The following is a 27,630-nucleotide window of genomic DNA, read 5'->3' as shown; positions in this document are numbered from 1 at the left end:
TCTTTACTTAATATTCTAATGATTAAAATTGATTGAAAAATTATAATTTTGACCCATGCAATGTATTTTTGGCTATTGCTACAAATATACACGTGCTACTTAAGACTGGTTTCGTGGTCCAGGGTCACATATAGTGTTAGAATACAGTGGTTTAATACACTCTCATTGATATTATTCAATGGTGTCATCTTTACAGAGTCCAAACAAAACTGACATGGCTGCCAAACGAAGCGTCAGGCAAAGGCCTGTGCCTTACGAAAGTGACGAGGACATCAGTGATGAAGATGAACCCCTCCCTCCACGAGTTCATCCTAAAACAAGAGCAGGAGCACGGCAGAAACAGGAACTTCAACAAGTAAAACCAGCAGCAGACAACAGGCCAAATTCCAAATAGACCACAGTCAATCATTCACTTAGTCAAATTAATGTTTTAAAAGTATCAGAAGTCACAGGGAATATGGTTTGCAGTGTTTATTGTTTGAAACAAAAGATATTAACACATTGAACATACCAGCCCTTTCATTTCTCTTTCTTATATTGTGAAAACATAACGTTTGTTCCAACAACACAGGAAAAGAGGAACGAAGATGTTTATGAGGGGAAGACCTTGATGACCATGAGGGGAAGACAAAACCGTCACTACAAGAACCAACAAACACGTACTCTCACGCTAAATGACGACCATCCAGTACTTGGCAGTGAAGTCGACTACTGGGGGAACTACAGCAGGAAACAAAGATGGAATCAAAACCACTGGGAAAACACTAATGATGGAGACCACTGGAGAAGTGATGTTCGTAGACAAGAAGATGAAAGGACTCGGTACCATTACAGAGATGAAGATGGCTTTGGGAAATCAGAAAATCAGGGTCAATGGCCAGTCAAAAGAATGTTGATCTTCCTTGTTGTTATAATACTGACTGTTGTTGGTTGTTGGTATTACCCTCGCTGGAGACGTAATGCCACATGATCAATACTCTGAACGCAGAAACTTTTTTAAACATTTCCTGTGACCATTTTCACAGTGATGGGCTGAAAAAAAATTAGCATGAATTATTTTATAGTCATTTTTTGCACTATACATGATATTCTAGTTTTAACAAATGTATTTGTGGATTTAATAAAGTGTTTTTCTTATCATGCGTTTGATGTGTTTTTCTGATCAAGTTGAGTATTACCTTGCTGCAGTAAGGACATTCTCCAAACACAATATTGAAGCTTTGGCGACTGGTGGGCAGACCTCTCAGCCACTGTAAAGACAAATAAATTGATAGAAGATGAAATAAACACTAACAAATTCAAAACTTTTGAAAATTGCATATTGGTCTTGGCGTGGTAATCTATGATTGTTCTGTTGTTTAAAATACTGTTAAGCTTTTCTCTTTTTTTTGTATGGGTTAAAGGTGAGTGTTTCTGATTGCTGAATCTGAAGCTCTTACCTCATAAAGGCACACTTGATGGAAAGGCTGGCCACAGCGCGGGTCATTGCAGACCTGATCTGGAATAGCTGACTCAAGTCGATAAGAGTAGCAGATGCCACATTCAACACTGAAACTCTGTGTACACAACAACAAAATGAGATAAGCTTTTGCATGTACAGGCATTCAGTAAAGGAACAAATTATCTTAGTGTATCCAGCAATGGTATTTCTGTCATCTGTTACTCACCCGAGTTTTTCAAACCTGTTTGATTTTCTATTTTACCATGAAATTTTGACAAATCTACCAGTTATTCTTTTTATGTTATTAGAATGAATGGGGATATGCTTTTAATCTTCATAACAGATGAGTATAAAAGCAGCATTATAAAAGTGATCCACTCATACAGTATATTCAAAGTCTTCTGAAGCTTGATAGCTTTATGTGAGAAAGTTTTTTTTTTTTTTTTTAACTGATACTAAGTGAGCAGTGTTGATGTTGCCCATTAACTAAATTACATTTTTCATATTTTAAATAAAGCAGAAATTAAATATAAATAAAATGTCAAATGAAAATCAGTGAGCTGAACTCATGAATTTGTGAATGAATCCTTCACACTTAGTAAACAATGATTTAGATTTTTGTACTTCACACTAAGCTACTTCAAAATGCTTTGTAGGAAGTATGGACCACTTTTATTTTTTGTTAAAGGGGTCCTATTTTATTCTTTAACAGTCTTGATTTTGTTTTGGGAAGAACATGCTTTCATGCTTGGTGGTTCGAAAAACGCATTATTTTTTAACAAAATTTACATTATTACAATACATTTCTCCCAGCCTAGCACAAATGACTAGATTAGTTCCGAAAAACGAAATGTGTTGTGATTGATTAGCTGTCCCACTGCGTTGCGATTGGCGAACAGTTTAGACAATGTTTCAGTACTGCCACGCCCCTTGTCAAAGAAGCAAGTTCTGTGTACAACTGTTAGAGTAAACTAGATTAAAGTGATTCTTACGTTGAAACATGGATATTTTTCGTACAAAAACGCAGCGATTCGCTACAGGAGGCCTTTATTAACCCCCTGGAGCCGTGTGAGGCAAATTTAAATACAATTCCGATTGCATTCGTCTGAAAGAAGGAAGTCATATACAACTAGGATGCATGGAGGGTGAGTAAATAATACACTACAGTAGTGTTGGGTCCTATCATCAGCCTGCGAGATCGGCAATACATGATATTATCGTGCTAATGTATTTAATTATTTATATAACGTTACTTAGTTTCATTGCCCTAAACCAGCTTCAGCATAAGGCTAACATTATCAAAGAACATCATCACTGATTAGCCTAGCCTATTCTAGTGCAAGTTTATGCATTTTAAAAAACACTAGTGTTATAAGTGAAGCTAACGTTATCTACACTGTATGATGAATAAATGTCTTATCACACAATGCACACGTCTGCGGCGCGTTATGGCTCTGACGCGGCAACCGGAATAGATCGCGGCTTCGGCATGTGTTTCGACCCCCTGTAGTGCACACGTCTGCGGCGCGAATGCTTGTGCTTATACCCGCCGCGCTGCGGTTCATTGAAGCGGTTCTCCGCGCTGCATCGGTAGGCTAATCTCCCACCTCATCCACCCCCCCAACAATTCGAATTTCCGTGGGCGGGATTTAATTTGATGATATTCTAATGCACCGCATTGTGTAATCACTGCATGCGGAAAACAAACGTTGTAGTCCAAAGGAGCCGTTCGTTGTAGTTCTTGAAAAGGGATTTTTTTAAAAACGAAATATCTCCCTTTGGAGTGGACTTTGAGATTTGTAGCTTTGTAGATTATTTTTATGCCCAAAGATACACACCACACACTGACTAAAGTTCAAAAAGTGAAAAAGCATAATAGCACCCCTTAAATATAATTTTAGCGCATTTTAAATTCAGTCTCCATTCATTACGTGATTGGTAAATAGTGACTAGTTCTGTACATTGAAGCAAAATTTCTCCAGTTTTATTCCAATGAAATATACAGGTTTGGAATCACATGATGGTGAGTAATTAATCACTTGTGAGTTAGTGACGACAATATATTTATATATATATATATATATATATATATATATATATATATATATATATATATATATATATAAGAAAAATAAAAAAAATATAAATTACGTGAATATATACATAGAAATACATTTTTCAAAATATTTTCAAAATATATACTGTGTGTGTGTGTGTCTGTATGTATATATATATATACACACACACACACACACACACACACACACACACACACACACATATATTCATATATACTTGTAATTAATTTAGATTATATATAAATATTTCATATATACATGTAACATATTTTTCCTTAATATATACATGTATGTGTGTGTATTTATATATACACATAATATATATACACACAGTACACACATATATAGTATGTAAACAAACTTTTATTTGTGATTCATCGCAATTATTCGTTTGACATCCCTAATTATATATTACGGCTGGCAAATGATTAATTGCGATTAATTGCATACAAAATAAAAGTCTGAGTTTGCCAATATATGTGTGTGTACTGTGTAGTTATTATGTATATATAAATACAAGCTTATTCATGTATATATTTAAGAAATATTTACAAGTATATGTATTTATTATAATTTTTATAGAATTTATATATAAATAAAAATCTTTTGTACATGAATAACATTTCTCTTAAATATATACAGTAATCTGTGTGTATTTATATATACATAATAAGTACACACAGTACACACACATATATTAGGCAAACACAAACTTTTATTTTGTATGCGATTAATCGCAAATAATTGTTTGCCATGTGTATATATATACACATACATACACAGTATGCACACTTCTATTTTTTTATGTAAACAAAAATCTATTTTGGATGCAATTAATTGTTTGACAGCACTAATATAAAATGCAAAGACGTGTTCTGTGTGAATGGCCAGTAAGAACCTAAAGTAAATACTTGTGGATATAGAATGACAGGACAAGATCACTGAGAGGAAGATTGCATGCAACAGCAATCATGAGTCAGGTTCGCATCTATAACTATGAGGGCAAAAAAATAAAAAATAAAATAAAATAAAAATAATCGTTCATGATTCGATTCGTAATTGAGGTAAATTAATTAATCAAGATTTTGATTTTAGGTCATATCGTCCAGCCCTAATGAAAAGCATCACTGTCATATGTTGTATCTCTGAATCTGATCTGAAATTGTGCATTTAAAATTCACTCCTGCTGGTGCGCGGCAGCTCATATTTGTTCCCACAGGGTGAGGAGACTCAGGTGGACTCATCAACCCTATATATGCTTGACCCCCTCTTCACACAATCCTCCTGCTTAGCAAGACGCCTTTACACATCCCCCCCATTCCCATGCTTCTGCTCTCATCTCCTCCACTGTCCGTGTTTGCATATTGCTGTTCAGATAATTAGAGGCTTTTTTTCCTGAGCAATCCATTAAAAGGATGGAAGATAAAAATTTCAACATCTGGTCAAGTAAACTTTTCTCGCTTCAGAATGTTAATGATGGTCAAGCATTAATCTGCGGTACAGACTGTGAATAAACACTGCGCCCTTTCAACCCGCGAGCTGAAAGAGAGAAAGCATAAAAAATGCACACAAGGAAAAAAGATAAATGGCGGAGCTATGATTAAACAGCTCTTGATAGTGCTGAAGATTCTGCCACCTTTGTTATTGTAATGATCTTATCTGTAAACAACCCAATTAAAGGAAATCCGTACCCACCTCTCCCGATGATAAAAACATAAAGAGAAAAGGAGGTGGGAAAAAAAAAAAAAAACACACTGCAAGCTTCAAATGTGATGGTGCTGTGGAACTAATTGTAAGTGGCAGCGTATGAGACGAAAATATGCAACGTACAGATTTTTCGTGGGTGGCAGGCGATGGAAATTCTATCTCTAGCACATCCTTCATATTCTGTAGGACACTGCAGTCAGGGTTCCTATGAGGAGAGAAGGAAACCAGACCTTCGTACACTAATTAAACGCATACAGTCAAGTCATGATGGTATAATGAATACAACTCAGTGATTACTGCCTAAAAAATCCAGGATATCACCGTGAGAATCAACATTCTGGGCCAAGACATTCTCACTATGTGGTTTCTGATTCATTTTACACTGTAATATATATATCCACTGAACAATATGTGCGGTATGTATATGAAATGGCAAATTTGCATTGAAATATGCAGTATTCTCTTTGATTTCCCATTAATCATGTTCAACCTGCATGGGAAAAAATGCAATTGGAATTTAAAAGAAATTTATAACTGCTTACCATAAATGCATATTAGCATTCAATTTGTTCCTCAAAGGAGTGACAACTGAAATACACAAGCAAGAGTTAAAATTATTAAAAGAATTATAAGAAATGTCAAAAGTACACATGCTTCATTCAATACTAGCATATAACATACTAATAAACAATGTTTTTGGTAAGATTTTTAAAATGTTTTTGAAAGAACTCTTTTAAGCTTACCAAAGACTGAATACAGCAAAAACAGTAATACTGTCAAATAATATTTAGGAGTTCAAGCGCATAGCCCTGAAACCCTATTGTAATTGTTAACATGGTCACGGATCAGCGATCTCCACGTAAAACTGACTGTGCTGACCAAACCATAAGTTGTAGAGACTTGAAACTTGCAGGGATGGTAGTACTCACACTGCCTACAATGTGACCAAGGCTCACCCCAATCGGCCTGATAGGGGGCGCTACAGTGAACAAGCTTTTTCAAAAACCTACTTTTGCGAACTAGTCCTAGGTTTTTTGCCCGATCTGAACCAAACCAATGTAGAAAGATTCTCTGGAGAGTGCATCAATAATTATCAAAAAAAAGTGCCACAACAGTCTATAAGGACATTTGACTTTTTTTTGGGGTGGGGGGGGGGGGCAATATTCGTATCATGTGAGAGAACTCCTCATTCCGGACAACTTTGTCTCTAGAACCGCTGCTGTCAATCAAATCGTTTGTTAAATAATTGAGAAGATGTCAAAAGCCTACATTTGCGAACTAGTCCTAGTCCAATTCTCTGGACTCTCTAGGTCAATAATTATCAAAAAACAATTTTAATTTACCCTGTGGGCGGCTACAATGGAGTCGTTTAGAAAAGGGGCCTGTGCAAATTTAACCAAAATCTTATAAAGCTTAAACACACAGAAAAATAGGGGTTTAAAATTGTACCTTTTGAGGTACAACAACTTGTCGCTGCAGTACCCATAAATGTGTCCTTTTATGGGTACAGCTCCAGCTGTTCAAGCTGTTGTACCCCAAAAGGTAAAAATTTTAAACCCCTATTTTTCTGTGTGAAGCAAAACTTTAGGCTGAGTACATGAGCTTATAATATAAATATATATATATATATATATATATATATTTTTTTTTTTTTATATTAAAATGTAATTTATTCCTGTGATAGCAAGCTGAATATTTAGCAGCCATTACTCCAGTCTTTACATGATCCTTCCGAAATCATTCTAATGCTGATTTGATGCTCAAGAAACATTTATTATGTTTTGTGCAAATTCAGCTTTATGGATTTATGACATTTTGTGTTATGGATGTGACATATAAATGCTTAGAGAATGTATGTGTTTCCAATATACCGAACCATCTGTTTATATATTTTAATAAACCCTTGTTGATAGAGTCTAAACATCAGAAAAATATCAGTCTATGCACAGGTTTTCTATGTTAAAAAAGAGAAATAATCATGCGTTATGGATGCGACAAAAAAGGACACTGTTTCTGCGAATTGAATTGGACAAACCAGATGCAATAACACCCAACAAATAGAGAAGGAATGGCTCTTCACGGAACATATAATTGTTACTTAATTTTAATTTTGATGTGTCTATTTATGAGGAATATATACTGTTATAGATGTGATAAGCCTGAAAAGAGCACTTACCAGAAAATCATGCACTAAAAATAAAAAATGCTTTAAAAACTTGAAGAGAGCCCTCACATGGATATTTGAGCTACCAAATTTTGACATCTGTGCTATTAGTATAGTAAAAACCTTGGGTAAAAACTTTTTTTTTTTTCATGGTAAGGTTGACCTTTGTATGAAATGACCCTATTATCATTGGTGATGAAAACAGTCTGTGGTACATTTTTTCAGGATTACTTGAATAGAAAGTTCAAAAGAACATTTATTTGAAATGGAAACCTTTTGTAACTAAATAAACATTAATTTGTTTACAATTTTTTTTTTACAGTTTTTATTGTTTAAAAATATATCCGCATGAATCCATATTAATTTAAATAAATCATTTATTTAAATATTAACTAATTAAGTGATATATATATATATATATATATATAATTGACTATTTAATAAAAAAAGAAAATTACCATTTTAACATTTAACCTTGATTGAGAATTGTTACATTTCACAATATTGGTATGGTGATGACCCTCGTAACACAGTACTGTTATCTGTTGTATCACATCTTCAATTATTCATTATTAAAACATACACACATATTTATGTTTTTTGTAATAGCATTCCACACTGGACTTCATAATGTTTGCAAAGCACTGGGGGACAAAAAAGCCATCAACATAAATCATATCAATCAATCTGCATGGCAAAAACAAGCCCGAGGGAGTGTTGTATATGAAGGCAAGAACGGCGCTCACCCCCCTAATGTAGCCGAGCAGTTTCAATTAACTCTACCTCATCTCTCATTCAGCGTTCCTCACCTGATCGCAGCGCACTGACAGACAATGCAGAGCCGCGTCATTTCTTACCTCTAATCTCTATTCTCTCGAAGAAATGCCACAGCAGAGCGGCCGAAAGAACAGGGCATTTCCCACTGTGACAAACAGTCTGACAGAAAGGGAAATATTCAAATAATTCAAATAAAACACGCTCATCATGGCTGTTCCACCCGAGAGATCAATCTGGGAGGAACGTGATAGCCGCACTCTCTGTTTGTCATTTGTAAATGCAAAAAGCAATATTTCTGTCTGACCCCGCGCTCGGAGGGTCCGCGACTGCCACCGTCTTGACTATTGAAGTGTGGATTTAATATCAATGAATAACATTGCTAGGCAACCGACAATGTGTTCTGTGTGCCATTGTCAGCCAAGCATGACCTTGGATTTAAAGAAACAATCACGGCGGCTTAAATAGTGCAAACTGACCTCCATTCCGGCACCATCTCACTCGAAATCTAAAAGCGCATTGCGCCGCAAACATATTGCGGGCTGTCAGCTCGGCCGCTCCGGCTGTAGCGCTCCTGTCTAAATGCAGTAAAGCATTTACAGCATGTGCACTTATGTACGGAGGTAATTGAAAAACAAGAGCATGAGAGGGAGGCACGAGTTTCTCGCATCCGAGCCGCCTCTCACATGCAGGAAACCGTAATAAAAGCTGTATAGAGATAAACAGAGAGATTTGCAGATATGAAAAATGCCTACCGTGCTCAGCCCCGAGCAAACAGCACTCCGGCAGCATTTTGGGGTGTCTGGGGTCAATCTGTACCTTTATTGAGACATTGTTTCCTGGGGAAGAACAGCGATATGGCAGCTTAATATCACGGGAAATGATTGTGAACTGGCGTAGTTAGATGGATGGTGGGTGATCTGCAAATAATGAGATTCAAATGTAGTAATATCAATGTAATGTTACCGATAGCGATCCTTCTCATGGAGTCTGCTCTTGTGGGTTTTTCTGGTTCCAATACCCACGTCTGCTCGTCGATCTCATCCAGCACTGACCAGAACTCGGACAGAGCCTCCACATTTAACAGGAACTGACTGTGGACATTGGCTAATGTGCTCTGGGCGTAGAAGAAAGGGCAATAAATTAGTCTCAAATGTATTTTTCCTGCCTAAGAGTTGGTATTTGACTTATGGTTAGGGATGCACTATATTATCAGACCGATGTCAGATTTGGTTAATAATGGCTTTAAATGTAACTATCGGCATCGGCCCAATATAAAAAATTATGCCGATATTTCTTGCCGATAAGAGGAATAAATCTAATCCCTGAACATGTGCTCAGGGTGTGTTAGCGATTAGATCACCTCAGCAGTGTGGCTCATTCTTAAAGCAAAGTTTTGCCTGAATGATGATTAGATTCACTGTTTTGGATCGCTGCATTTAATCTGAGATTGCGTGTACAGAATGACGCGTTCGGTTTGTGGTAGAGTAAACAGTAATATTACGTGCAGTGGCAGCAGCGGCAGCCTCCCACAAGTCCTAATGCCTGTTCGGTAAGAGTTTTAATTCCGTAGGGGGTGCTGTTGGCCTACTTCTAATAAAATGAAAGTAAAATACACAAATACCATTTAGACTGTGTTTCTGATTTAATAAAGCAGTAATTGATGTCATCAAATCATGAGTATGTTTTGATTTAAAGGTCAGAAGTTATAGCCTACATGAATTTAAAGAAAAATCTTTTTTGGTTTAGACCATCAGCAAATGTTAAATTGTAAAAAAAAATTATTATGGTTAACACTGCATTTTTTCTGAAAAAAAAAAAAACATATATATTGTTTATTTATTGTTATTTTCAAAGCTTCTATATATTGTGATTATAGAAGAACTTCATTATTGTTATTTCATTCTAACAAATAAGTTCTTCTTAAAAACTAACCAAAATTAAAAATAATTTGATACAATTTTTTGCACAGGAGAGACTTGGTGTTGTTTCCAAACAAAAGGAAATATATCAGCATCATGTGGAAGATAATGGAAGATAAGACCCTTCTTCCTCGGCTGAGATCATTTAGAGCCCTTTGAAGCTGCACTGAAACTGCATTTCGGAAGTTTAAACTTGCAAACACCATTGAAGACCACTATAAGAAGAAAAATCCTGAAATGTTTTCCTCACGAAACATAATTTCTTTACGACTGATGAAAAAAAGACATGAACATCTTGGATGACAAGGGGTGAGTAAATAATCTGTACATTTTTGTTCTAGAAGTGAACTTCTTTTTTAATTACTCTTTAATTAATTATTACTCACCCAAGAGCTTTCTGAACCTGCATAGACAGCCATGTAACTACCACGTTCTACATCAGAGTGCCGTTTCCTGCATCACTGTGATGTCACTTGGACTATTTTAACAATGTCCTTACTACCTTTCTGGGCCTTGAACATGGTAGTTGCTTTGCTGTCTATGTAGGGTCAGAAAGCTCTTGGATTTCATCAAAAATAACTTAATTTGTGTTCTGAAGATAAATAAAGGTCTTATGGCTTTGGAACGACATGAGGGCGAGTAATTAATGACACAATTTATGTTTTTGGGCGAACTAACTCTTTTTTTTTTTTTTTTTACATATGAAATGTGTTTGTTTGATCAGACATTACAAACAGCTATCCACTGGGGTTCTAAGTGGACTCAAAAAATGCAAAAACTTGTTCTAGTCATTGTTTGTTAATTAGTTAAGAATGCAAGCTTGCAGTCGGAGTTTAAACAGACTAAATGACTGGAGAAGTCTGGCATACGTCACCAGAGATAAGATGTTTTACCAGAAGATCAAGTTTTGCTTAATAAATAAATAAACAAACAAACAAACATATGAATAGATGATTGGTTTACAATAAGATTAATAACACCCATGTAGAAAATAAATAGGGTGATTGCATTTCATGCCAGTCTGCAGGAGTAGAATGACTGTACTAATTAATATGTGAATACATGATTTCTGCCACAGTATTTGAAACACTTTATGCCACTAAACCATAATCATGCAAATTAACTACCATATTATATTTTCATGTATGATTTTTTTGCGCTGCATATAAAATCCAATTGGCTCAAACACTTAAGTTTGAATGGACACGAATCCTCTCAGTCAGCGGTTGTACTCTTAAACGTTTTTCCGACTCTCAGAAGTGCCTCGATGTTAGAAATAGTATCCTTTTAAATTCTTGTGCAACTCTTGATCTGAAGGAACAATTGGGTTTTTTTCAGTCTGACATTGGCTAGGCTGTCTTTAATAACTCCTCAACACTTCTGCATATGGAAGATGTTGATACTGTCCACATGTCTGGTTTCATATCACTGCTTTATACAAACTCTTCAGCCCTCTGCCATCAACACTCAGGGAGGAAAAAGAAAAAAGAAACATTCCCACTGAAGTCTTGCCAAGACTTCATCAACTACCTGTCAACAAACCATTGATTAAAGCACCAACCAAGAACAAATCAAATATAAAAAGTGACTGAACAGGAAAAGACCAAAACTCATACATCAGCAAACAAGAGAAATTCAGCAATAGCGTTTGATCACTGAGAACCACAGACGACCTATCTACGGTTCAGCATAACGGCTTCCTCTAATTCTAACATACACAAACACAGTAGGCCTCTGTTTCCTTTGGAGCTGTCCAGTGGCGAGGTTCAGCTAATGGTTTGAGTATGGCCGCTCATAAATCACAGCTGATGATTGACAGTTGATGGGCTTTGGCCCTGTTTCACTCCACGCTGTCAGAGTGAGGGAGCACAGGTCGCCCACACCGCTGTGACCTCAGACCCACGCTCCTCGCTTTCCACTCGGCTGCCAATTCAAGGCCTTTAATCTCAGCCCAACATCAGAACGCTTTAGTCTGGACACCAGATCCTCTCTGCTCAAACCACGACCACTGCTTTATTTTTAGTAGTGATAAATATGAATAGGCATATTTAACATCAAAAAGACAGCATTTGAAAAGAATAATTTGTGTTATCAAAACTTTGAATATTTAAAATTATGCGACTCCGCACATATACATAAAAGCTCTGTAAGTTCATATACTGTATAAACTGGTAAACTTTCAAAAATAAAATATGATACTTCAACTGAGACGTTTCAATTATCTTATTAATTAATTTTTCTTTAATTTTTTTTTAGCACTTTCCATTTATGTAAAAACATAAAATAAAAAAAAAAAAAAATTATTTATATTTCATTTTGCTTTTTAAAGACTGGGCAGAAGTGTATTGAAGCCTGTTTCCACCACTAAATTAAAAAAAAAAAAAAAAAATGTTATGCAAATTCTGACTTGTGTGATATAAACTCACAATTTTTAAGAAATAAAGTCAGAATTGCGAAATAAAAACTCACAATTCTGACTTTTTTTCTAAGAATTGTGAGATATAAACTCACAATTGAAAAAAGGACTAAGTTCTCAGAAGTGTGAGTTTATATCTCACAATTCTGACTTAATAATTCGCAATTACATTATAAAGTTAGAACTGCAAGATACAAACTCGCACTTCTGAGAAAAAGTCCGAATTGTGAGTTCATATCACGCAATTCTGACTTTATAACTCGCAATTGTGAGTTTATATTACGCACTTCTGACTTTTTTTCTCAGAATTGTGATATAAACTTGCAATTGTGAAAAAAAAAAAAAAAAAAAAAAAGAAAGAGTTACGAGATAAAAACTCTCAATTCTGACTTTTTTTCTTGCAAATGCAAGTTTATGTCTCACAATTATGACTTTTTTCAGAATTGTGGATATAAACTTGCAGTTGTGAGTTATAAAGTCAATTGCGAGATAAAAACTCGTAATTCTGACAGCTGAAGTCCAGTTTAAAGGGGGAAATAGGATAAACAGAAAAATAAATAAATAAAACACTTATAGAATTTTAAATTAGTCATATTTCATTTTGCTTTTTAAAGACTGGTTGGAAATGTATGGAAGCCTGTCTCCACCACTGAATTTTTTTTTTTTTTGTGACTTTTTATCTCAAAATTCTGACTTTTTTTTCTCAGAATTGCGCAATATAAACTCACAATTGCAAGAAATAAAGTCAGAATTGCGAGATTTACGAGAATTAGGAGAAACTTACAATTTTGACATTTTTTTTTTAAGAATTTTGAGATATAAACTCGCAATTGAAAAAAGGACTGATATGTTCTCAGAACTGAGTTTATATTGCAATTACATGTTATAAAGTCAGAAATGCAAGATACAAACTCGCACTTCTGAGAAAAAGATCAGAAAATTGTGAGAATTGGCAGTTCACATCACACACTTCTGACTATTTTCTCAGAATTGTGATATAAACTTGCAATTGCGAGTTATAAAGTCAAATTTGTGAGATAAAAACTCAATTCTGTTTTTCTCTAGCAAATGCGAGTTTATATCTCACAATTCTGACTTAATAACGCACAATTGCGTGTTATAAAGTAAGAATTGCGAGATATAAACTCGCAATTCTAAGAAAAGTCACAATTCTAATATATCTCAATGTCTCGCAAATCTGACTTTATTTTTATTGCGAGTTCATATCTTGCAATTCTGACCTTATAACCTGCAATTGTGTTTATATCAAGAAATTCTGACTTCATTTTTCAGAATTGTAAGTTAATATCTCACAATTCTGACTTCATAACACAGTTTATGTCACAATTCTGAGGAAAAAAAAGTCAGAATTGCGAGTTTGTATCGTGCATTTCTGAGAAAAAAGTCAGAATTGCGAGATGTAAATTTGCAGTTGCGAGAAAAAAAAGTGTTTGATAATTGTGAGAAGTCACAATTACCTTTTTTAAATTTTTCATTCAGTTGCGGAAACGGGCTTCCATAGAAATGAGAATTATGAGATTAACAAATGGTATTTAATTCTACTGAGTCAAAAAATTGCAACTGTAGCTTCAAATGTGAAAACACTACAAAGGGTTATTAGATATTAGAAAGAGAGAGAGAGAGAGAGAAAATACATGTCTATATACAGACACAGACAGTGTATTTTTAGTGGTTTGTATATTTTTTTGCTGTGAGGAAAGCTAGATTGATTTTAGATTGTGAGATGTTAAATCACATTTGTCAACAGTAATTTTGAACCATTGTAATATCTCAAAAACATAATACAGCCAATCTCAGCTGATTTAAGAGGGACAGGACTGGCTGCATTTAGAGGATGAGATCTCATGTGTTTTTCTTTTGTCACATAATTTGTGTGTGCTGATGTTGATTATGCGCCTGATTCTCTGATACATTTCCATACATGTTAAATTGGAGAGCACAGAGTCAGAGCTGAATGGAGCAGCCCGAGCTGGTAATTGAACATAACAAAACAAATCAAATGACTTCTGTTTTTTTTATTTATTTTTTCAGACAGTAACACTAAGGCAAGGGATATGCTGACAGGAAAATCAGAAAAACAGCATGGTAATCTGGATGAATCTAGTCTTTCTTAAGACTAGAACATGTTAATATGAATGAGCCGCATAAAACAAATATGACGGGTCATTGTGCCAATACAGCACACACAATTTAGCATTGCACAGGTGCAAAGACGCAGCAATTATTTCCCAATTAATGCCGGTTGCGTGATTATAGTTATGCTTTTATTTAAATATATGGTGCAGGCTGGATGTCCTCATAATTGAATTTCTCTTGGAAATGTGCCCGAAATGTGGAACGGCACAATGGATTCCTCCCCAGTGAGGTGACAGCATGCTTACTGTTCTGTTAACTCTCCCAATTAGGTCCCTCCTCATAATGTTCAATGGTGCATTTTCAGTCATTTAGTGAACAAGTGTCAAGTAAATAAATCAATAATTGCACACAGAGAAATATGTATTCCTTAATGCTCACAGTCTATAATTGTGATTGTTAAGGACCCACCACATAATAAAGCAATGCTGGGCTAAACAAATTAGTATTATACTGTATAACACACACTACATAGTGGAAAAGTGCCATAAATGACCTCAGTACTACTATTCTTTGAAGCACAGCACCTTGGAGTACAATATTAACATAAATGTACATGAATATAATAATAAATTCATTATTACTGTACATGGCTACATCAATAATGGAATTTTGGCCTTTAGTATCTCAGTATAACAAATAAATGAATACCTAGATAACAAATGACAAAAAGTTGTTTTAAATTTAATTAAATTACAATTATTTATATTTATACAACAGTTCTTTCTGGTTCTCAAATCTGATTGGCTGAGAGGAGTGCAATATTCTAGTGATATCAGAACTTCAACCATTTTGTTTGTATCATTCCGCCTGTGATATTTCTCATTGGGAGTGTCATGGCGGACACCCAAATCCAGTATAATTTTATAAATAATACTGTTTTTGTGTCACGGAATGTAGTATTAGGCGAGAATGTACTTCAAATATGCCAAGCATTGATAATAAAGATAATGTCTTTTTGAAAATTTACTTCGATGTTTACGGAGATGTGAGCTCCATGGCGTCAGTGGCTGTTCAGCACTCATGAACCCGCCAAGAGAAGCTTCACCTCGGCCAGATCATCTGGAATTTGCCACTGGCTCTGATGTCTCTATAGTGGTCAAACATAAGATATAATTCATTTTGGGTCAATTCAATGGGCAGTCTTTAGTCTCAATCTATTATTTGTTCCAGAGCAAATAGTTTTGTCTGAGGGCAAAATATTATCACATTACGTTTTATGTAAATGTAATGCTCTATAATGGAGGCCTGGGCTCAGCTGTTAAACGTTAGATTTGAATCCTTGGTGTAAGGATGTAGTTCCCACAAAAGAGTGTTTTTGAAGACACTCCATTGTTGTTTCTTATGTATTTACAAACTTGTGGCATCAAACTGTTGTATAAATGCAATATCACACTTGTAGACGTGATATATTACTGTATAACGGCACACTGTGATTACCTGCGGTCTCATGTTGACGACCGAATCACAGCCATATTACACAGCTACTCATGTGATATTGCTCATTTAATCATTTAATTTTCAATCATATTAAATAAATAAATAATAATGTTTAATATTTTAAAAAAAAACAGCAATATATTTTAGCTCTTACGAATATAATTGCTTAGAAATAGCTTTCTCCTAATTTGTCAAGCATAAATAAATGTAAAAAAAAAAAAAAAAATCTATCTATCCAGCTATCTATCTATATCTATATATATAATAAGTATTTTTATTAGACAGTAAAGGCATTTAATTTATATTAAAACAAGTACTGTCAAACAATAATTGTGATTAATTGTATCCAAAATAAGTTTGTTTTGTTTGTTATGTTTACTGTGTATATTTATGTATATAAAACCACACACATACAGTATAAATTTTGAAAATATTTACATGTATTTACATGCATATATTTATATTCACACACACACACACACACACACACACACACACACACACACACACACACACACACACATATATATATATATATATATCAATTATATATATATTTTTTAATATACAGACAACATATTTTTTCTTAAACATATACATGCATGTGTGTATTTACATATACATAGTAAATATACACAGTACACACACATATATTATGTAATCAAAAACTTTATTTTGGATGCGATTAATTGCAATTAACTGTTTGACAACACTAATTAAAACAGAAATGATTGTTTTAAATGGCAATATTATTTCACATTATGACATTTATTTCTTTTTCTATTTATTTATTTATTTATTTATTTATTTACTCACTGGATCAAATAAATGCTGTCTTGATGAGCATACAGGACTTCTTTCAAAAACATTAAAAGATCTTACCAATCCCAAACTTTTTATCAGTACTGTATTCAATTTAAATAGACTGAGGGGTTAAAATTCATGCAGCGAGCATTGTTTCTCTTTGTGCACTCCAGGAGTCAGGCCGGGTGGCTGGTTGAGTGTAAATCCCGCTGAGACACACCTGCACTGCTGTGTTCGCCACCAAACAAAGAGCACACCCCGCCAAATCTCCTGATCCATATTATACATTACTCACAAACTCACTGACTCTCTCTCTCACACACACACATACACACAGTCAGTTGAGCGCAGGTAATCATTACTCATTCAAATGTACGTGAGAGGCAGGCAGACAGGCCTTTCTCTTCCCCGAACAGAAGAGATGCATCAAGACATCAGCAGCGCAGCAGGACTTCAACCGACAGAAGGCTGCTGTGTGCTGAGCTGGTCTTCTCTGTCAGAGAGCCATGTTCCACTGCCATCCCTCACCCAACACAACGCACAACCCTCCCTAACTCACACCACTGCTGTGCAATATGCCAAGTCGCTTTCATCCACCTCAAAGTAATTGGAGCAAACGTATGACTGAAGAGGAGCCTGTTTTTCAGGGGAGGAGGCGAAAACCGAGGACGATGATAAAAAGAAAACGACAGTGAAAAATGGGTCTCCGTTCTCGCTTTTAATTGTTATACGTAAGAGGAAACTCGACGAGGCTCATTAGAGGCCGCTAACATATGTAGCTTTCCAGATCGCCATCCTGTCGGTTTATTTGGCACAGTTTGAGCCTTTGTGAGCGGCGTTATTGTTTTTTTTATGGAAGCAACATCAAAGCGGCGGTAGAACGAAACACCTTTCATCAAGAAAACACACCTTCAAATGCCAAAAAAACTTTGTTAATTAAAAACATTGTACTTTAATTGTTTTTCTAAAAGAAGGACAATTTTAGTAATATGATAAAAAGCCAAATCAACTTTTCAAAAACAATTTGTTCTGTTCAAAAAGTTACTCAAAAAGTAATTTATGACTACGTACCTGAGAGGTCCACGTGATGACCAACGGAACAGGAAGATCTGCAGAAAACTCCGGGGCCTCAGTTGGATACTAAAAAGAAAGAGATATATAATCACAGTTTAAAAGAGTATGGTAAGCAAGTAGTAATTTAGCAGATGCTTTTCTCACTAAAAATGTCAGTGCATATCTGGAATGGTGTTTTTTCAAATATTAAAGTGTAAAAGGTAAGCATTAATGCTTATTGTTGTGTTTTGTTATACATATAATTATTAAATATCATCCTTGTGCTTATTTAGTGGAAAACACTGTAAAAACAAGATTATTTAAAGGAGACATTCACTTCTAGAACAGAAATTTACAGAATTTACTCACCCCCTTGTCATCCAAAATGTACGTCTTTCTTTCTTCAGCCGATAAGAAATTACGTTTCTTGAGGAAAACATTTCAGGATTACTCACCATTTAGTGGACTTTAATGGTGCCCCCAAGTTTGAACTTCCAAAATGCAGCTTCAAAGGGCTGTAAGCGATCCCAGCCGAGGAAGAAGGGTCTTATCTAGCGAAACGATTGAAACAAACAGACAATTTATAAACTTTTTAACCTCAAATGCTAATCTTGTGTCATCTTTGCGATAAGCATGTGGGTCAATACAATCAGAGTATGTCGAAAAACTTCATTTACTTCTTCAACGTCAAAATCATCCTACATGACTGTTTTACCTTTTTTTGTAATGAGCATTGGATCTTCTTTGCATGTTCACTTTGTAATCACTGGGTCGGTACTTTTGCAGTGATGTAGGACGATTTTGAAGTTGGGAAGGAAAACGAGATGAGATTTTTCAACATACCCTAACTGTATTGACCGTATTGAACCAGAATACACAGAGTTCACGCAGACTTAGACAAGACGAGCATTTGAGGTTAAAAAGTATATAAATTATCAGTTTGTTTTGAAAATGACAGACCGTTTTGCTAGATAAGGCCCTTCTTCCTCAGCTGAGATCGTTTAGAGTCATTTGAAGCTGCATTTAAACTGCATTTTGGAAGTTCAAACTTGGGGGCACCATTGAAGTACACTATATGGAAGTCATTTTTTCCTCAAGAAACATAATTTCTTATCGACTGAAGAAAGAAAGACACAAACATCTTGGATGACAAGGGGGTGAGTAAATTATCTGTAAATTTTTGTTCTGAAAGTTAACTTCTCCTTTAACTAGATTTTACAGTGTTTTATTTTAAAATGTTTAATATACTTGGCAAAACTGGCAGTAAGATTAAAATGATGGCTCCCAAATGTGAAAGTATAAGTGAAGTTTAAAAAACGTACGCTAGGTCAAAAGTTTGGGGTCCTTTTTTTTTTTTTTAAATAAGTGACAACAATATTACAAAAGCTCTATTTCAAATAAATACTGTAAATAAATCTTTTGATTTTTTTCTATTCTTAAGATACTTCTAAAAAATGTAACACAGAAGAGAAGAAATTGTTGAATAAAGTTGTTATTTTTGTTTTCTTTGCGAACAAAAAGTATTCTTGTAGCTTCATGACATTACAGTTGAACCACTGATGTCACATGGACTATTTTACTGATGTCCTTACTACCTTTCTGGGTCTTGAACGTGTCAGTTGCATTGCTGTCTATGCAGGGTCAGAAAGCTTTCTGATTTCATCAAAAATATCTTAACTTGTGTTCCAAAGATTAACAAAGGTCTTACAGGTTTGGAACGACATGAGGGTGAGTAATTAACGACAGAATTTTCATTTTTGGGTGAACTATCCTTACATATGTTTCAATGGTACAACCAATCATACAACTGTGTGTATGACCCCACAACCCACATTTCCACAGGAAGCAAAGATGCCTATACTGGCTCCTGTTGAGTAAGCTGCTGCTGGGTGACGGAGGGCCTTGTGAGAGGTGCCCGGCTCTAGGAGGATGAGCAGATGTGAGGTGGGTAGATCACGGCTATTTTTAGCACCCAGCAGGACAGTGGGCAGGTGGGCACAGGGGGCTTCTCACGCCCTGCTGAATCTCATCAGGACCCCGTGCAGTGTCCGCAAGGAGCCACTGGCATCTATACCATGCCACCACTTCCAATGCCAAGCAGAGCTCACTGACACAGCCCAACTCTCAGCCTAAACCACTCACACGCCACAATTTTCTGCTTCTTCTGTGGCCTCTGTAATCACCTTATGAGGATCACTCATGGTCTTATCTGTGCCACCGCATCCCCGCACTCTCTCTCGCCTCTCCTTCAGGCCCTGCCACAATCTCACGGCTCCATCTCTCAACATAATCTTACAGTCACACCACATTAGTGCCACCTGCTTAAAGTTAGACACTAAACCAAAGTTCTGCTCCTTTTGCAGTCCAGCTGAGTCTGAGAATCTAGATGCAGAAAGCTGTGTGAACTTATCCAGCCATCTGTGACCCACAAAAATTTAAATTTGCAAATTAACAAAATAGTTTAAGTTCTTTTGTGAACCCTAATGTGAAAATTGTTAAATAAAAAAGGGGAAGCTCTCACATTTACAAAAATGTGGCTTACTTTGACAGTTATACACTCAAAAGTATTTGAAACAGTAAGAATCTTAAAGAATTCTCTTCTGTTCACCAAGCCTGCATTTATTTGATCCAAGATACAGCAAAATCAGTATTATTGTGAAATATTTTCACTATTTAAAATAACTTCGTTCTATTTGAATATATTTTAAAATGTAATTTTAAAGCAAATGTTACATTTTCAGCATCATTACTCCGGTCTTCAGTGTCACATGATCTTTCAGAAATTATTCTTTTATTATGAAATAATATTTAAAACAGTTGAGTACATTCTTTCAGGATTCTTTGGTAAATAGAAAGATCCAAAGATCAGCATTTATCTAAATTAAAAGTCTTTTATAACATTACACATTATACCATTCAAAAGCTTAGAGTCAGTATATCTTTCCTTTTTTTTTTTTCTTTTTTTTGGGAAAGAAATTTTAGAAATTAATATTCTTATTTAGCAAGGATGCTTTAAATTGATCAAAAGTGATGATAAAGAAATTTATAATTACAGAAATTTATAGTTACAAAAGATAAAATCTACTTCAGCATAATAATAATAATAATAATAAATGTTTTTGAGCAGCAAAACAGAATATTAGAATGATTTCTGAAGGATCATGTGACTGGAGTAATGATGCTAAAAATTCAGCTTTGAAATCACAGGAATAAATTACATTTTAAAATATATTCAAATAGAAAACAGTTATTTTATATACTAAAAATATTTTAAAATTAACAGTTTTTTTTGCTGTATTTTGGATCAAATAAATGCAGGCTTGGTGAGCAGAAGAAACTTCTTTAAAAAACTTTAAATATCTTTAAAAAAACTTAAAAAAAACTTTTGACTGGTAGTGTATATATACACCATTCAAAATATAATTAGGAATTTCTTAATGAAAAATTAAGATTTTTTTAATGCAATAAATGTCATTTTGAACGATTTTGACGATTTATTCTATATACAAAAAGATACTTTAACATTTTTCATAGTTTTACTTTTCACAAAAAAATATTAAACAGCACAACTGTTTCCAACATATAATAAATGTTAATATTATAATTATAATATAAACAAAATAAATATAAATTATAATATAATAAATGTTAATAAATAATAACATAAATGTTTCTTGAGCAGCAAATAAGCATATTAAATTATACTTTTTATGTAACATATACATATATATACACATATATACACACACACATATATATATACACATATACATATATATTGTATTACACTAAAATGTTGTCTTAAATTGTATAAAATGCTTCACAATATTACTGTTTTTAATGCAGCCTTGGCAAGCGTAAGAGATAAAAAAAAAAAATCTTATTTATTTTTCTTACATAAATAATCATACTAAATTATTGTGTTAAACTGAAAAACCTGTTTTTTTACTAAATGCAAATCAAACAAGCCTTAAAAAAAGACCATGCAAAAACTGCTCATAAAATAAAAACATCAAGCTGAGAGAAAATAAGAAATAAAATAAGACTTGACCCTTAGCTTCACCTTGGATTTGAGCTTGACTGTAACAGCGTGTTGACGACCTGCAGAGTCCTCTGCCTTCAGCTTGAGTGTGCGGAACTCTGCATCGATGAAGAGAAGCCTGCCAAAACAGATCAATAGCACCACACATAAGAGCACATACAGTATTCACACATCAGACAGGTCAACAATGACCACTTACAGTAAGCAAAAACATAACTGCTCCATTAAAGGGATGTGTAATTCAGTTATTCCGACCAAATAAATCAGACAAGATCTTTTGGTTTTGGTTGGTGTCTTTATACAAAGATGCTCCTTAGACCTACACAATTCTTTCTCCCACCAAAGAGTGCTGAAAGTCTTGAATCGACTACAGCGACCACAGCTGATTTATTGCTAAAATTCCAGCACTTCACATGACACACTTGTATTTCAGCAGCTTATTTACGAGTCGTGTAACAGCATATCGTGGTTAGTCCATACATGCACACTTTGCTCTGAGTGTTCCCACTGGCAAAAACTGCAGGATCACATATCCACATTCTGTCCCTAAGCACTTAGATCCACATAAAAACTCTGGGAGAAGAACGTCTACACTTTTCTTTGGCTCACATGATATTGTATTAAAAAAATAAGCTTGATACCGCCACTCCCAACTACTAAAATATAGAATAACTTCTAATGAAAAGTAATGTTCTTCCACAGTATATTTGTCTTGTTTTCCAGTGCAATTGTCTAAATATTCTTAAATCAAGATACATTTACTTGAGAAGTAAAATTATATAAGAAGTCTTGTTTTCTATGAAACTGATCAAAATGACCTGGGTTTTATTAAAACAAGAACATGGTATTTTTTATATATGTAAGATATCTGCCAAAGGGGTCAGAAGAATGTACTTAATTTAAAGGGAAAACAAGTTATCATACCCTACAAACTGATATTTGTTCATATTTTAAGCATAAACTCACTTAATTTTGTTCAATTTCCCAGAAAACCACACTTCATTTTGCATTTTAAGCAAATATATCTTGATTTAAGGACAATGGGATATTTATATTGGAAAGCATGACAAAAATACTGAGGAAGATATAAGTAATAATATAATTTAAAACTTGCTCTGCTATCATTTAAAGGGTTAGTTCATCCAAAAATGAAAATTTTTTGTTTTCTTTGCACACAATAAGTATTCTTGTAGCTTCATGACATAACATTGCATTGCTGTCTATGCAAGGTCAGAAAGCTCTCAGATTTCATCAAAAATATCTTAATTTGTGTTCTGAAGACGTACGAAGGCCTTACGGTTTGGAACGACATGAGGGTGAGTAATTAATGACAGAATTTTCATTTTAGGGTGAACTATCCATCTTTTAAAATGTAAAGCATTATTGGTGACATTGGTGGTAACAATTGTGAACAACGCTTGTGATTTTTGATGCAAACTGTCTGGCAGATCCACCTACAAACAATCTTTTCTTTCTCTGTTCCACTGTTCAAAACGTCCCTAATGCTCTGTTTTTCTCTCACAACCCATGAAGCAATGAGACAAATCTTTTGCATCACATTCAATTACATGAGCTTTTGGCACAAAATCACACCAATCATTCATTTCCTCAAAATTGAGATCTCTTTTCTGAGCTGGAACCCCATTCAGCCACTCTGCATTCTACAGGGATCTCCCGCCACAGTATCAGGCCTTGCTGGCGTTCACCTCAGTTGATTGAAACAGCTTGACGGCTCGATGTCTTGCTGGGAGGATTGATGAGAGCATTACATTTGCAACTAGAAAATCAGCTCCCCTCATAAATGGCGAAGGAACATTTGGCATGTTTGCATACAAACAGGCCACAGATGAAAGCGTAAACTCGTACGAAAAAAAAAAAAAAAAAAAACAAAAAAAAAAAAAAAGAATCGGAAGAGTAAGATGGGGAAAACACAAACTGTAATACCGTCAAGGCCACTTTTTTTGCGAAGACTTCTCATCACAACTTTCCAGATATGCAAAAAGCCAGCTGCTGAAAATAGTACAGTTATTCCATTCTCACAGGTGCCACCAGGGATCATGGGTTTTAAGATATAACTGCTGGCTAGAGTGAGATGGTGAGAAGACCAGCCAATAGGAAACCTGCTCAGGTGTCATTATCTTGGCGGGGTGTTAAAAGACCACAGCGAGAGGCCCCGCGCTTCTCTCTCATACATGTGCAAGGTGTGACAACCTCTCACCACGGCTCCCGTGCACCAATTGTCTAAAAAAAATCCGAACAGTTTCAGATGACGATGTCAGAGCAAACGCAATATCTCACAGTAAAATGGGAGCATAATGGGATCAAAGTCAAAATATTCAAGTTTCATTTTCTTATGACCTAACGCTTTGCTGCGATACTCCAAATAGCACACTAACACTGCAGTCAGAGACTGATGTTTTGTAATTTTCTAAATATCTGACTCTTGTGAACTATTCTGGGGATAAGAGGGGAGAACAGACCTGACCCCATCTATACAGTAATTAACAGTAAATGTGGCTTCTTCAAGGCAACTAAAACTCATTAAAATGACCAGGTTCTGCGGCACTTCCCCCTTCCTAAACCAATCAGGGTCCGCAACTGTGCCGGACTTGAGGCTATTAACAGAGACACGAATTAAGGATCTTAATTAATCTCAAGTGCATTTACAGATAGCGCTGGTGTATAATACTTCTGACCGCAATTCAGGTCTGAAACGTGCACCTTATTTCCAGCCTAACTTTTCAGCCTACATTTCCCCATTAAACTTGAGAGTGGGTCTCCAATTAGGCCAATTTGCATTTGCTAATATCATAATTATATCTTTGGACATTAATAGAAAGTGGGAAATGAGAAGCCTAGTGAAATCACAGCTTGATACGTGGCTGACAGACACCACATTAGCCTCTTCTGTTACAAAGCAAGAAATCTGACAGTGTTTTCATGAAACTATAGTAAGTTGATGACTATTAATGTCGTACAAGTTTACAGTAACGCAGAGGGTTTGTACCGTGTGTAATTATAAGAGAACGCAATGCAACGCGAGCCGAGAGAAGCGGTAAGCCACTAGAAACATCATACTTATCCCATCCTATTGTCTCCATCTCTGTTATCAGCTGGGAATAATACTGAGGTGGTGAGAAGGACTGACATCCTGGTTGGCTCTTCATCGCCACTTCCTGATAATAGACAAGTTCGTAATGAGAATCATTTATTCAATCTGCGGGACTCGTGTGCTTATTATGGTAATATGATGCTGAACATTACATCATGTATAACATTTGTCAACATGAATATGGTAATGTCCAACCCCCGGGATAAATCGCGCAATATTTTGAGAATATTTACCAATACTGTTCTGAGTTCCAGGATGAAAGCCGTCAAATTAGCTGAATGCTGTAACCTCTGTTCGAAGAAAATAAATCAAATACAAATATTGTGATTAAACTACTACATACTGAATATCAAAACCAGCACCTGTCATTTGACTAATGAGAGTGACCATTAGAGTTAATTATTAATAATTTTAAATTCATAAGAAAATAATGAACTTTAACTAGTTAGGGTACCGCATAAATCTAGGCAGGGTAAATCATAAATCTAATCTTTTTACCCTAGAGGCACATGGAAAAAGCCTTTTCCCCCACGCCAAACATTATGTGTTAATTAAGACATATTTCTAGAATGATGAGAAATAGCTGCAAACTATTTCCTTGTGATTTATTGTACCTGCTTTACAATATGTTGATAACCATGAAGTAGCCGTTTCATTTGCCAGCAACAATGTAATCTGCAAAACAATCAAAGGCAATGAAATAAAATAATGTAATAATAATAATAATAATAATAATAATAACAAAACACTTTTTTAAAAAATAATTTATATAAAAAACAAGTAAAACAAAATATATGTTAAAATATGTTTACAATAAAATAATGAGAACTGTTTATATGTGACTTAATTATACTGGCTCAATATTATATACAAACATAAATAGAACGTAAAGCCTTTGTTTGAGCAATTTTGGTAACTTTATCCATAATATGAAACATTATAAAATTGCTTTGTACTGTATTTTTGCTTACTATAATGAATATCTTTATATTATAATTGTGTTATCATTGCAACTGTGCTTTATTATTTGATTATTTGTGACATTTTTCATATTGCTTTAATAAAAAAGACAAAAATCAATAACATATACACTAACAGTCAAGTTTTGAACAGCAAGATTTTTAATGTTTTGTAAAGAAGTCTCTTCTTGCTCACCAAGTCTGAATTGATTTGATCCAAAGTGCAGCAAAAACAGTAACATTTTTTAAAAATATTTGTACTATTTAAATTAACTGTTTTCTATTTGAATATATTTAAAAAATTAATTTATTCCTGTGATTTCAAAGCTGAAGTTTTAGCATCATTACTCCAGACACATGATCCTTCAGAAATCATTCTAATATTCTGATTTGTTGCTAATATATTATATATATATATATATATATATATATATATATATATATATATGTTATTATGTTGAAAACAGCTGAGTAGAATTTTTTCAGGTTTCTTTGATGAATAGAAAGTTACAGTATTTATCTGAAATAAAAATCTTTTGTAACATTCTAAATGTCTTACCATCACTTTTGATCAATTTAAAGCATCCTTGCAAAATAAAATTATTAATTTCTATTAATTTCTTTCAAAAGATCAGCAAAAAATGATGATGATAATAATAATAATAATAATAATAATAATAATAATAATAATAATAATCACCACCACCATAAAACAAGTTTCTTGAACAGCAAATCAGCATATTAGAATGACTTCTGAATGAGTAATGGAGTAATGATGCTGAAAATGTAGCTTTGATCACAGGAATCAATTTTTTAAAATATATTCAAACAGTTATTTTAAATAGTAAAAATATTTCAAAATTGTACTGTTTTTACTGTACTTTACTGTATTAAATAAATGCAGGCTTGGTGAGCAGAACAGTATTCTTTAAAAAAAAAACATTAAAAAAAACTTACTGTTCAAAAACTTTTGACTGGTAGTGTACTGTACACAGAAATAACATGAGTGTGACCATCATATAGAAAAAAAATATTATAAAAGAAATAATGTTACAATCATACTTTGCCTGTTTCATTTGATGATCAGGCGGTAGATATATTCTTATCCGTAAGTCTTTTTCCTGTCAGAGATTGAATAATGAGAAAAATGTGACACTTGTGACAGTCGCTTCACCTACTGGCATAAGATTCACATGACATTACACATTCACACTGTAAACGAAGCTGACAACCTACGCTGTCTTATTTAGCATTACTGTGAACTGAGATGTGAAACTTTTCTTACCAGTACTGTGATGAACCCGTCATATACTGTCTTCTCCTTATTAAGTGCAACGATCATAGGGCTTTCTCTCAGCAGCAAACAGCTCATGATAAAAAATGAATATGTCAAAGCACAGACTGAATATAAACAGCTAGCTAAACACCTATTTAGATATCTCGACAATAAACTAAACCATATAGCCACAAACTAAAGCTTTACAGGCAGCAAACTGCCAATCTCTGCTATCAAGCTTTGCTCGTTGTTGTGATACAGGCAAAGCGAAAGTAACTTCCCGCTAAA

General features: G+C 34.5%; 2 protein-coding genes across 3 annotated transcripts in view; one reads left to right on the top strand and one right to left on the bottom strand.

Annotated features, from left to right (window-relative positions):
* vrk2 (VRK serine/threonine kinase 2) overlaps positions 1–1,138 on the top strand; it is a 17,573-nt gene extending 16,435 nt beyond the window's left edge. The window contains exons 12-13 of the mRNA XM_051126063.1: positions 197–355; positions 572–1,138. Coding sequence (XP_050982020.1) covers positions 197–355; positions 572–970 — 558 coding nt within the window. The 3' untranslated portion in view covers positions 971–1,138. The remainder of the gene's footprint in view (positions 1–196; positions 356–571) is intronic.
* Positions 716–27,630, bottom strand: fancl (FA complementation group L). 2 transcript variants are annotated; one of them, XR_007828949.1, is made up of 15 exons: positions 27,352–27,630; positions 27,129–27,187; positions 25,722–25,782; positions 25,341–25,397; positions 25,074–25,171; positions 22,017–22,113; positions 17,972–18,040; positions 9,131–9,281; positions 8,920–9,003; positions 5,769–5,814; positions 5,350–5,431; positions 1,440–1,556; positions 1,179–1,250; positions 944–1,032; positions 716–846 (listed from the first exon to the last, which is right to left on the bottom strand). XR_007828949.1 is itself a non-coding variant. In XM_051126064.1 (14 exons), exons 1-14 carry the CDS (start codon positions 27,436–27,438, stop codon positions 997–999), a joined length of 1,116 nt encoding a protein of 371 aa, XP_050982021.1. In that variant the 5' UTR covers positions 27,439–27,630; the 3' UTR covers positions 903–996. The 2 variants fall into 2 exon arrangements, 1 of the variants encoding a protein (XP_050982021.1); XM_051126064.1 differs by lacking the exon at positions 716–846 and having other exon boundaries at positions 903–1,032.

Source organism: Labeo rohita, chromosome 13 (assembly GCF_022985175.1).
Source record: "Labeo rohita strain BAU-BD-2019 chromosome 13, IGBB_LRoh.1.0, whole genome shotgun sequence".
Taxonomy (NCBI): Eukaryota; Metazoa; Chordata; class Actinopteri; order Cypriniformes; family Cyprinidae; genus Labeo; species Labeo rohita.
Note: the sequence above shows the minus strand (reverse complement) of the source record. Positions and strands in the feature narration are given on the sequence as shown.

Excerpts from the sequence above, each read along its gene's own strand:
- fancl (XM_051126064.1), bottom strand. The coding sequence starts at position 27,438 with ATGAGCTGTTTGCTGCTGAGAGAAAGCCCTATGATCGTTGCACTTAAT. Across the intron at positions 25,398-25,721 it reads ATCAACATATTGTAAAGCAG|AGGTTACAGCATTCAGCTAA; the intron begins GTACAATAAATC and ends TTCTTCGAACAG. Across the intron at positions 18,041-22,016 it reads CAGTCAAGCTCAAATCCAAG|TATCCAACTGAGGCCCCGGA; the intron begins GTGAAGCTAAGG and ends CTTTCTTTTTAG.